Source organism: Protopterus annectens, chromosome 4.part0 (assembly GCF_019279795.1).
Source record: "Protopterus annectens isolate FY-2018-M chromosome 4.part0, PAN1.0, whole genome shotgun sequence".
In the NCBI taxonomy this organism is placed as follows: Eukaryota; Metazoa; Chordata; order Ceratodontiformes; family Protopteridae; genus Protopterus; species Protopterus annectens.
This window is the reverse complement of record NC_056733.1, coordinates 809,165,128-809,178,318: the sequence shown is the minus strand read 5'-3', so window position 1 is coordinate 809,178,318 and position 13,191 is coordinate 809,165,128. Positions and strand designations below refer to the sequence as shown.

Here is a 13,191-nt window from a genome sequence, read left to right as displayed (position 1 = left end):
TGAACCCACAGACATCGCCAATATCCTGGCAGACAGGTTCAGTGCAAATTTCTCCACCCCCTCTCCCCCAAAAGAGCAAGTATCTATCCCGGCAGAGGGCTGCCTCCCAAACATCTCAGATGCTCAGGTGAAGGCTGCCCTCTCCAAAGCAAAAACCACTGCTTCCATGGGACCAGATGGCATCCCAGGTTGCGCCCTACATGAACTACAAGAGGAACTAATCCCTCAAATAAAACAGCTATACAATCTCAGCCTCACTACAGGATATGTGCCCACAGAATGGCGTACAGCAACAGTGGTCCCACTCCACAAAGGTGGAGCCTCTACGGACCCTGGAAACTATCACCCCATAAGCCTGACTAGCTTAGTCTGCAAGGCTATGGAGAGGATCATCATGGAGCTCATAAACAAAGACATTGGGGACCTACAGACACTAGATCCTACCCAGTTCAGCTTTGTCAAGGGAAGATCCTGCCTTTTGAACCTAGTTGACTTCTTTGAAACAGTCACCAAAGCCATAGATGAAGGGAAGGTAGTCCACACAGCCTGTCTGGACCTTGCAAAGGCATTTGACACAATACCCCACTCAGGCATCATAGATAAGCTATCCAGCTTAAATATAAACCCCTATGTTACAAGATGGGTCGCAAACTGGCTCAAAGACAGAACCCACAGAGTGAGAGTTGCTGGAGCCATGTCAGACTCGAAACCAGTCAGAAGTGGTGTCCCACAGGGTTCTGTCCTGGGACCACTCTTGTTCGGTATATACTTTTCTGAGGTACAGGCAAACGTGGGAGGACTATGGCTCACCAAGTTTGCAGACGACTGCAAACTGGGTGCCATAATCAACTCTCCAGCTGACACAAACATCCTTCAAAAAGGTCTCACCGAGACAGATAACTGGTGCCAGTGCCATGGTTTAAAGCTAAATGCCAAAAAATGTATAGTCATACCCTTTGGCAAAAATAATGTGCCCACAAATTACCACATAGGTGGAAACCCATTAAGTACAGAGAAAGTTATTAGGGACCTGGGGACCCAAGTTGATAGCAATCTCTCCTTTGAAAACCACATTGCCAAAATGGTTAGAAAGACCTTCTACATAGCCCACCTCATCACGAAGGGTTTCACATCTAGGTCAAGAGAGGTAATCGTGCCCCTTTATTCTTCCCTCATCAGGCCCATCATAGAATACAATGCCCCTTTTGGGATGTACCTTACCCGACACCTGCAGCAATTAGAAAGACCCCAAAAGTATCTCACCAAGAGGATCAAGGGTCTCAAACAGATGCCATATGCTGCTCAGTTAAAAAACTCCAGCTCTACTCAGTTGCATACCATCTACTTCGAGGCGATCTATGCCTGACATACAAAGCTATGTCAAATCCAGAATTAATGGACATGCTCCACCTCAGTAAATCTAAATCCCTTAGAGCCACACGCTCAAGGGACTTGAACCTCAGCACAGAAATAAATAGAACTTGCTGGAGGGACAGGTTCATAATCCAGAGGCTCCCTTCGCTCTGGAATAGAATTCCAGTTCATGTGAGGCAGAGCACCTCACTGAATCTCTTCAAGAAGAATCTCGATAAGTGGATGGGGGATCGTAGGTTTGTCCCAGGGATTACTCCCGTGTCACTATTAGACAGAGGCACAGTAAACTAAACCTTAAAAAGGGCACAGTATACTCAAATCAAGGGGTGGCGTAAGCCATACAGAATTGGGCTAGGCTTAAAATTGCCCCAGGGCAGATAGCCCAGTATGAACCTATGAACCTATGAACCTAATACAGCTGCTTCAAGGAACCTGTCAGGCAGCGGAACAAGTCAACGCATTTCACCAGGGCCAAGCTGCCCCTGCGGTTTTAGGTCTAACGTTGTGGCACCTAGCGATATTCAAGCCGGCCAAGACTTGGGACCTAGTGACATTCAAGCTGGTCAAGGGCCAGGGGCTCAACAGCATGCCAATGGCAACCGCGGGAGCAACATCCAGGATGCAGAAATGAGTTCTGTCCCCTCTATTGGGAATTTTTTAAACAACAACAATGTTTTTGTTAATGAGACCACTAGTGGAAATTCCCAAGAGCAGGACTTGGCGGTGAGTAATATTACCAGTCTGATTAATGGCTTTGATCACAAACTGTTTCGGTGTTAAAAGCTACAACTAGAAATAGTTTACCTGCAGGAATGTTTAGAAAAGAAACTTATTCCTAAGGGTTTGCAACAATGGCGCTACCCTGTAGGTTTGATTGAAGGCTCACAATTCCACTGTGAGCTTTTGAACCTATTCGACAAGCAAGGGTTCGAATTTATAACTTTATTGATTAACCAATACAAATCTGAAATTGATACTTTAAAAGGGGAATTGGAACTACTTGAGCATACAATTAAAATAGATTGTGAATTCTTTTGCTATAAATATCAGTATGCTCATATTTTCACCAGCATTGAAGCCACTATGGAAAAGATGTTGGGTATCAAAAAGAAGAAAATTGCAAGAGACACACATGAATATGCTAATAACAGAGCATACCCTCGTCCACCTCCTATTCTACAGTCTGCCAACACTAATGGGGTTTCCCCAAAAACCAGTGACAGCATGCACGAGGATGTGAACAATCCCCAAAATGGAGAACCTAATACCCACACAAGAGAAGTACAACCCCTTCGCTGGAGTGAGAGATTAAATAATAACAACAATAATAATGCTCATAACAGCAATACTCATACTCAACAACAAGAGGCCTTTAATAACAATAGCCATCCTAGTACAAGTTACCAACAGGGTTTTTCAAAGAATTGGAATGGCCAACAAGCGAATTCGAAGATGAACAGGAATCAGTACTACACGAGAAAGAGACGGAATCAACGCAGGAGATGAATCAACACCATTCTATTGACCCGCAAATACTTTTCAGCTTAGAAGGGGACTTCAAAATTTACAATTATACCATTTTAAATGTAACTCAGGACATGGTGGATTTTTTCTCCAAAGGTTTGTCTTTTGTTCCCGACACCAATATGCACCTTGTGAAAACCATAATTGACCTGAAACTGTTTGTTCGTAAATTGAACTTGAATGCCCTAATGGGGGGAAGTCTACTCTCACCAATTCCCTTAAGGTTTTAAGCCTTTTTAACCCTCCATTACACTCAAATCTAAGTTCCTTCGAAAAGATGTGTGAGATTGACTTAAGGGATATTGTCACCAATAATGTCACTAATAGGAATATGAACATCAATATCACTAGAAATCAACGTGATTTCATTAATTTACTAAGTGAATGTAATATAAGGGTGATGAAACCCAATAAAAGGGGTGGACTTGTCTTTATGGATCATAACATCTACGTTGAAAGTATGAAAAAACATCTTACTACTATGGCATATACATTGGTCAGTGTTAACGAGGTAAACATTGCATACAAAAGAATTACGTCTACTCTTGATGACCTCTTTTTGGAAGGTATTACTGACATTGACTTGCACCAATACTTGATCATGTTTGCCCCTAGAATTCTGACTTTATTCAGTATACCTAAGATCCATAAGAGAATTAAGGACCCCCCCTTTAGACCCATTGTTGATGGGCATGGCTCTATAACATATGGGTGCGCTAAGTATATAGACAGCATCCTAAGGCCTTTAGCTGAACAAGAGTCTCAAATTTCTAAAGACTCCTGGAGTTTCCTGAATGACATAAGTAAGATCCCTTTCCATCAAGATTATTGATTCCTCACAATTGATGTGAAGGATCTATATACCATTATACCTCAAAGTTTAGGTCTTGAATGTATTAGAGAATTTATGTCATTAAGACAGATGGATGATAACATCATTTACTTGGTCGAAACCCTTTTGGAGATTGTATTAACTAACAACTTTATGGTTTTTGATGGGCAAATATATCTCCCGAAAACTGGGGTGGCTATGGGTTCGCCTTGTGGAGGGAGTTTTGCCAAATGTATAATGGCACACTGGGAGAAAACCCTGTTATTTAACAACACCTTATTTCAGAGCAATGTCGCTTGGTACACTCATTACCAAGATGACATGTTCTTGATTTGGAAAGGTCCTAGTGCTTTAGTTCCAACTTTAATTACCAGTATCTCCCTTAGGACTGACTTTTTGGAATTTACCTATAGCCTACATGAGACTAATAGTAATTATTTGGACATCAACCTGTTTAAAGACATTACAAATTTTAGGTATAAAAGCACCATATATAGAAAACCCACTTACTCTAATGTTTTGCATTTCACTAGCTGTCACCCTTACCATCAAAAAAGAGCAGTAGTGAAGGAGCAGATGGTAAGGGCAGCAAGAATGGTCTCTGATGAGACTGACTTTGCAGAAGAATGTGATTTTTTTGGGCTCTATGTTTACCAACAGAGGTTACCCTTTATATTTGGTGGCTAATATTACTTCAGAGGTGACCTATAAGCATCAAATAGGTCACATTAAACCACTTTTGTCAAGTAACATCAATCAAATTGGGGAAGACACTGACAATCAACACCATCCTAATACAAAAGATGGTGAACAAAACTTAAAAATTAGTTTTTTGTCTACCTATAGTTTGGATCATTTTCAAATAAGGGAGATGTTAAACAAAAACTGGGCTCTAATAATTGAGGACAGCAGGCTACTCAGAATGTTTGGGGACAAACCTAAAATAACTTATAGAAAAGGAGCTAATCTTAAAGCAATACTTGAAAGTAAGAACAGTGTTGTATATGGTAGGAACCACGGTATGTTTATATGCGGGTCATGCCAACAGTGTAGGCATGTAAGCATTGATTTCCAGGTTAATATTAGAGGAAAGACATACAAAATCAATGGCAAGTATAATTGTGAGACGAAGGGAGTGGTCTATTCAGCCTGTTGTGACAGATGCGCTGCTTTTTCTATAGGGAAAACATAAAGGAAGATCAAGCAGCGCATTTATGAGCATCAGTATGCCATTAGTAAGAAAGATACAACTAACGCCCTGGCCAGACATACCACTGAGTTCCCTGAACACAGGTTCAAATTTGCTATATTAAAACATGTAAGAATTGACCAGAGAGGTGGACCTTGGCAATTACAATTAGAAATGGAAGAGGTTTTTTGACAAATTAAAACAGCAGCCTACATTTTTCAAGGGCTTAATGAACACGTCTGTGTAAGATGTATTCTCAAATATCTTGCCCGAAGAAGATAGCCTTTTTGGGTTTGGATTGCCATTACTAGCATATACAAAACTGTGTTTCTTGAAAATAATACATTTACTCTATATTACTTGAATAATTGTAAACAGTATGAAAGTTATTATTATTAATTTTATAGTAAGGTATTTCTTGCATGTAGTATTAACATTTATATGTCCCTTTTATTAGGCTAGTAGTTAAGGTGGTATTTACTCTATTTTGGTTTATTTATTTTATTTTATTTTACTTATAGACACCCAGGCTTTTGTCTAATACACTGGTTATGCTTTTAGCTGGTTCATTTATATGATTTAGTCAATGGCTCTTTCAGTTTATAGTATAACGAGTCACATATATATATGAGAAAGTTTTAAGTATATAATTTCAGAGCAATAATAGTAATTATATACATATATATATATCATTTTTTATTGAAGTGATTTAGCTCACTGCATACAGGGATGTATTTAATATGTCGTTGACTTGCTGTGTTATTGTTTTGCATATATTTGGAAGTGTGTGTTTTTCATGCTTCCCTTCTAAAGAATTGCACAATGTAATTGGCTTTTTAATTGAATGATTGGTTTAACTTTTTCTTATAAAAAGCTGCTTAATTGCTTTGTACCTTGTCTGAAGAAGGAGATGCATTGGCCACTCCGAAAGTGCTAATAAAACAGTTTTCGTTTTTATTTTTTGTCACTGCTCAGTCTGACTCTCACTTTTTTTGTTTTTTCAAGTTTTTTGGTATTCTGGTTTGAAATTACAGAATTACAAAATAACAACAATTACAAAGTTTACAAAACAATTAATGAGACATTAAAAAAAAATACTTGGTAACAACAGTTGCAATAAATTGGCATTTGATGGAGCAAATGCATGAACAATCCCATTATAAACAAATTAAGTGGTATAAAGAATGCAAGTTCCTTTAAGAAATTATGAGCTGAAGGAGGCTATTAGGAGATATGTTTGGTATAGAGATAATTATAGTTAAGGATGTTATGTAGGATGAGAGCAAGAGCATTCCCATTGTGAGATTAGGTGTGAGTGAAGTAAAGTTTTAAAGGTAGAGAGACTGTTAGTGGTACGGATAAGAGGTGGGAGAGAATTCCAGTGCTGTGCTAGGAAAGAAGGATAGAAGATGTTTGCCTGGAGCATGGGCAGGTTTATTTAGTTCTATTAGATTTTGGAAGTTAGATCCAAGGCATCTGTTAGGAACATGCATCTGGAAGGTAGAGGCAAGGGAGGGGCAGAGAGAGGGACTAAAAATAAGTTTGTGTGCTTGGATAAGTTGAATATAGGTATGATAATTGGACAGTTCAAGCCAAGTCAGTTTGTGCAGGGAGATGCAGTGATGGGTATTGGATCTGTGCCCAGTTGTAAATTTTGAACTTTTATAATAACAGGAGGAGAGTTTTGATTTGACGGAGGATCGCAGATAGGTAAGCATGGAGGCACCATACAGAATTGAAGGGATGAGGTATGTGTTAGCAAGAACAAGTCTGGTGGAGGGAGAGATGAAACTGTTGTGGCGATAAAGCATGCCAAGTTTTTTGTGGGTTTTTGATATTTACATGAAGATGGCTATCATCAAATGAATGGAGTAGTGTAGTGGTTATTACATCTGCTTTACATGCAGAAGTTCCTGGTTTCAATCCCCACTGGGGTGTGTTTCTGAGTGGATGGGAATAGAACATTCTCTCCAGTGGCTCTACTCGACTGGGGCACTAGGAACTAAGGTTGGGTGGCATGATGCCAGGGTAATCCTATGGGCTAGGCTTGTAAAGGCTCCAGGGCCATTGGCCTAGTACACACCTATCAAACTTTAGTCGGTCAACTATGAGGATTCCTAACAGTTTAGCAGTGGAGACTGTTTCAAGAGGAGTGTTATTTCGGCTGGTGATAGAGAAAGAGTTTTTGTCTAGGGTGATGCTTTTGGGGGGGGGGTATCATTAGTTTAGTCTTGGTTGTACTTAATGCTAGATGGTTATCTAGCATCCATTGTTCTGTAGAGGAGAAGGCATCTTGGGTTAATTTTGCTAATGAAGAACTGGAGGTTGCAGAACAGATTATTGTCAAGTCATCCACATATTGGATTAGGTTGGCATTGGGGATGGCATGGTAGAAGTCGTTAATGAAAATATTGAATAGAAGGGGACCTGGAACTGAGCCTTGGGGTACACCTGTGGGAGTGTTTAGGAATGGTGAAGTAGCTTTTTTCCACTTAACTGCTTGTTGACTATTTGAGAGGTAACTGGTGAACCAGTTAATAGAGGAGTGGGATAGATTTAGTTTAGAAAGCTTAGTAAGAAGAAGGTTATGAGAGATGGTGCCCAAGGCCTTAAAGAGGTCTAAGAGGAGGGTGGATACAATATGACCAGAGTCGCTGGCTTTGTTTATAGTTTCTAGGAAGGAAAGGAGAGCGGTGGTGGTGCTATGGCCAGGTCAGAATTCATGCTGGGTGGGAGTAAGAATGTTATTATTTAAAAGATAGGGTAGGAGTTGTAGGTGGGTGCATTTTTTGAGAAGTTTTGAAATAGGGGATAAGATAGCGATGGGACGGAAGTTGGCGATATCATTATTGTTGCCGCCTTTATGGAGTGGAATAATATAGGCCTTTTTTCCAGAACTGGGGAACATGGCATTCTGAAATTGATCGATTTAATAGGATGCAGATAGGGAAGGCAATGGCTTCTGCGGCTAGCTTTAGGAAGTAGGAGGGTATTTCATCAGGGGCATTAGAGCAAGGTTTCAATTTTAAAAGACTTTTTTATGATAGAGATAGAGATAAGGTTCATGGAGAAGGGAGGAGGTTGAGAGCTAGAGGTACTGGAGGAGAAGGGGATGTGTGGAGTTTGTTGTGGGGAAGCAAGGTTATTAGTAAAGGATGATGTTAGTTTGGATATGGAATCAATAAAGAATAAGTTGAATTGAGTAGCTAAATCTGAGTCAGAGGCATTTGGGTTGGAGCAAGGGTTTTCTTTTTTACCTGGGTTAAGAAGAGAGGAGATGCCATCCCAGAAATTTTTAGGGTTATTGTTGTGATGGGTTTGTAGAGTGGAAAATATGCTTTGCGGTCTGAGTTAATACGTTTTTTTTTTTTACTTTGTTGTGGAGTGTTTTGTATTAATTAAGTGAAGTAATAATTTTAGATTTATGGTAGTGTTTCCAAGCTTTATCACAGAGTCACATGGTGGCTATGGTATTCTTAGTTAGCCAAGGGACAGGGATGCTTTTAGTGCATTTTGTTTTCCAGGGAGCAAAGGAGTCTAGCAAGTTTAAGAAGATTTTATCGACGTAAGTAACAACATTTTCCAGGGATAAAGTTTTGAGTGGGTTTTAGTTAGTTCTTTTTAGTGCATCAGAGAATGTATTGGGGTTAAAGTTTTTTAGGTGCCGAGTAGAGGTGCAGGTGAGAGAAAGTTGTAGGAAGGAGGGAAGATGATGGGTGAAACTGGGAAGGTGGTTACCTAGCGGATCTGGAAGTGTACCACTATTGGAGTTGTAGTGAGGATGGGAAACTAGAATCCAGTCTAGGGTACTACCAGGAAGGAAGTCTTTGGAATGTTTGGTTGTGGAATTGATAAGTTGAGTGAAGTTATAAAGATTTATATTTGGGGAGTTAGTTGGAGACTGAATTGTGCACCAGTTAATGTTAACATCCCCCAGGATTATAGTTTCATTAGTGATATTGGTTGAGAGCAAGGAAAGAATGTCCTCAAGGATTGGGACATTGTCTTCCGGAGGGATATAAAGGGTGTCAATACAGATACATCTATGTTTGTTTACTTGAAGGAGGGCTAGGATTAATTCAGCATTACCAAATTTGGGGATAGGTTTGGAGTAAGGCATGACTGAGAGAGATGAGGAGTAAAGGAGAGTGACACCTCCCCCTTTTTATGTGTTCTGTCATTTCTGATAACACAATAGTTGGGTGGGGTCAATTCTGACTGATAGCCACCAACTACCTGTCACATTCCCCACCCCTGCCTCTAGTACTACAAACTCCTTCTCTTTTAAACCTGTTCAGACTTCTTACATTAAAAAGTTTCTGTGCAAACTAAAACCCTGCTACCTTGCTGCTGACCAACTACCAAATGAATTCCTAAAAATAGCATCCCCATCCATCACCCGTCCTATCTCTATACTAATCAATTGTTCTGTCTTTGAACAATATGTGCTCCACCTCTGTAAAGTCAGTCACATCATCCCCCTCCACAAGGGATGCCCCTCTAGAGAAATCTCTAACTAGCACCCCATTGTTATCCTCCCACCCATACCCAAAATCCTAGAGAAGTGTATTCAGCTACAACTCCTCAACCACCTTACCACTAATAACCTTCTATCCAATACCCAGCATAGGTTTAGACCCCAGTATAGTACTATCACAGCCTTATTATCCTTCACCAACACTATTCATCACCTTATGAACAATGGACAACTAGTCTCTGCAATTTTCCTGGACATATCAAAAGCTTTTGACATCCTTTCCTAGCAGCCACTACTTAATAAACTTCCTACAGACAATCTCAGTTCAGCATTAACATGGTTTCACAGTTATCTATTAAACTGTCAACAGGCTACTAAATGGAAGAACAATTTCTCCCCTCTACTGCCAGTATCCACTGGTGTACCCCAGGGTTCAATACTTGGCCCCCTTCTCTTTACCTTATTTACTAATAACCTTAATTCAGCAAACCAACTCGCCTCAATCATACAATACACAGATGATACATCTCTTATCTGCTCTGCCCTTTCCCCACTAGAACTGCAAGAAAAAATGCAAAAGGCATTTCAGGAAATTGAAGCTTACCCATCAAACCACCAACTCATTCTTAACCCAAATGAGTCTAAGTTAATGATTTTTACAAACAAAACTAGCAAGCTCTGCTCCCTACCCTCCTCTATTCAATCCACAAATGGTACCAAAACTGAGCTGACAAACCAGGCCAAGCTCCTAGGTATTACAATAGATAACTGCCCTAAATTTGATATTCATATTTCCCTAGCGTTCAAAAAAGTCCATGGTAAACTTGATGCTCTCTACAAGGCCAAACCTTACTTAACACCCCAAGCCAGGCTAGCTACAGCTAGATCTCAGCTTCTATCTACACTTCTCTACTGCTCACACATCTTCACCAACTTATGCAAGGCTGACCTTCATAACCTAGAATCCTGCTATAACAAAATTGCAAAGTTTGCCACCAATCATCCCCATAAAGCCCATCATTGTTCTGCTCTTCAACAACTTTACCGGCTAGAACTTTCCAACCTGTTAATATTAAACCAACTTACCTTAACCCACAAAATCATACAAAACCCAAATAGCTGCCCTGCTATTTCAACCCTGGTCCAACTATAGGTCAAGAGCAAGTCTCTTAGGTCTTCTGATAGGCTACTGCTCAAAATAACACAATCACATAACTACCATGGTGACTCCCTTTATTCGAACAAAATAGCTAAGTCCTGGAATGCTCTTTCCCTAAACATACAAAGCACCCCTTGCTATTATTCTTTGAAAACAAAAAATAAAAGAATATCTTAAAAACAAATGGTTTTGCCCCTGTAGTCCTCCTGGATAATTCCTCTCTTCTACTACTCCCTACCTAGGCTCATCCATCTTTTACAACTGAAGCTGTTTTTTTGTTCAAGGTTATAATTCTTTGTTTCCTCTCTGTTAAAGTTTAAATATTTTTGGTATTTCAAAAATGTTCTGTTAACATTCTATTGCACTATGTGTACATATATTTTCATTTAGGCATGCTCTCTGACAGCTTTCGAATTTTACTCATTTATCAAGAATCTGTGGTTTACATTTTTAGATGTTCCCTTGATGTAGCAATTTATTTAGTTTTAGTTTTAATCATATAATTATGTATGGTTTTATTCAGATTCTTACTATTGTAAATTCTGTATTTTTATGTGTCTTGTGTTTTTGGAGCTTTTCTCCCCGGGTCTCCACTGAAAATGGGCTACTAGCCCAGTCGGACACTACCAGGTAAACAAATGTAAATAAATAAATAAAACAATAAATACCACAGCTGTACTTCTACATTTGCTATGGGTTTTTAGTGACACTGGACATTGGTCATCCATGATCATATCACATTGATATTGTCAAGATCTCTTTAAAATGTATTTTTGCACATTGCAATCACAAAGTTCAACCTTTGCACACAAATCTCTTAACAGCGTATGTTACCTTTGACATTATGCTGATGGCATCTGTATAAAGACCTCTATGATTATGATAATAACAGAGTTCTGTGATTGCGTGAATGCCAGGTACTACGTTTTCCGGGTGGAGTCACTAGTTAGGTAGGAGTTCAAATGGCACAACAGTCAACTTGTGTGTGTGCTTGTCTGTCTAACTCTGTACCTGTATGTGTGTAGTCAGACGAGCATGAGTCTATGTCCTAAGGTCCTCACTCAAGTATCATCCATAACAACATTTTAAAGTGGTACATGACTACCCAGAAATTTCATACAGCAATCCCAACATCCTCTTCTTACCATACACCAATGATGTCATCCTTTATAAGGTGCAGTCTGACATTGTTAAAGTCAGACTTGTGCTGTGGTGCTTGCATTGAGTACTGTGTTCTCCACCTTGTGGAACTAGTTAGGTAGGTAGCTGTAATTTCACATCCGTCAACTTGTGTGTCAGTCATGAGACAATTTTAGAATAGCATGTGAATACACAACTATGTAAGACACTCCTGCCAATATCTTCTTCTCACCATGCACTGATGATGTCATCTGACGTAAAGTGTAGTCTAAAAATGTGAAATCCAGACTTTTGTGGTGATCTTATTGTTAAATACTGTAGTCTCCAGCTTTTGGAAGTAGGTAAGCAGGGGTTCTAATCTTGCAGCAGTCGACTTGTTTGTGTTCTATTAACTAGCAGACAGGAGACTAATTTAGATTAGCATGTAATTACACAGCTATGTAAGACACTTCTACCAGCACCTTCTTCTCACCATACACTGATAATGCCATCCTCCATAAAGTGCACCCTGACAGTATGAAAGACAGACTTTTGCTTTGATGCTAGCTTTAAGTAGTGCGTTCTCCAGCTTGTTTATCTAGATCGGTAGGGGTTCTAATCTCACAGCAATCAACATGAGTGTGAATGTTCAATCAACTATCAGTCTGGAAGCAATTTTAGAATGGCATTTGAGTCCCCAACCATGTCATTCACTCCTCCAAACATCTTCTTCTTGACATACAATGATGATGTGTCCCCCTATAAAGTGTACTCTGACAGTATCAGACCAAGGCAGCTGAGCTGGGATGAGCATTAATTCCTATGTTCTCTAGTTTGTGTATCTACATAGGTAGGGGTTCTAATCTCAAAGCAGGTAACTTGTGTGTGTGTTCAATCAAATATTAGTGCGGAGGTAGTTTTACACAGACATGTTATTCCACATCTATGTCAGACACTCTTCCCAATATTTTCTTCTTAGCATACAATGATGCTGTCATCCTCTATAAACTGCACCATGACACTGTTAAAGTCAGACATCTGTAGTGGTGCCAGTCTTATGATGTACAGAATTCAGCTTGTATACCTACACAGGTTTAATGTTCAAATCTGACCTCAGTCAATGTGTGTGTGTGTGGGGGGGGGGGTGGGGGGGGGCTGGTGTTGTATTACTGTCATTATATGATCTTTTGATTCTCTTTTCATTTGAATCCCACTCAGGAGAACCTTTGAGATAGCCCCATAAATCAAGCATCGCCTTTTGCTCTCTGTCCATATAAAATCCTTTCCGCACAACATTGAAGGATGTGATCATCTCAAAGAAGCATACATACATTGTGGAGCAGAGCCCTTCCATGACCCTCTGAAAGCCATCTCTAGACCACTGGGTGTGATTGCTAATTCTGCCATGAGGTGATGCACATGTCACATATGGACAAAGGCAGTATGTAATACAACCCAACACATACACACATATGATGTACCACTACTATCTTTCATCACATAGATATAGCGATTTT

The 13,191-nt window shown here is 39.7% G+C and overlaps 1 protein-coding gene across 1 annotated transcript; it reads left to right on the top strand.

The window, feature by feature from the left end:
- The first annotated feature begins 2,457 nt into the window (after window positions 1-2,457).
- Window positions 2,458-2,880, top strand: LOC122800346 (putative uncharacterized protein DDB_G0285119). The gene has a single exon (XM_044069794.1). The coding sequence runs from the start codon at window positions 2,458-2,460 to the stop codon at window positions 2,878-2,880; it is 423 nt and encodes a 140-aa protein (XP_043925729.1).
- Window positions 2,881-13,191: the final 10,311 nt, after the last annotated feature.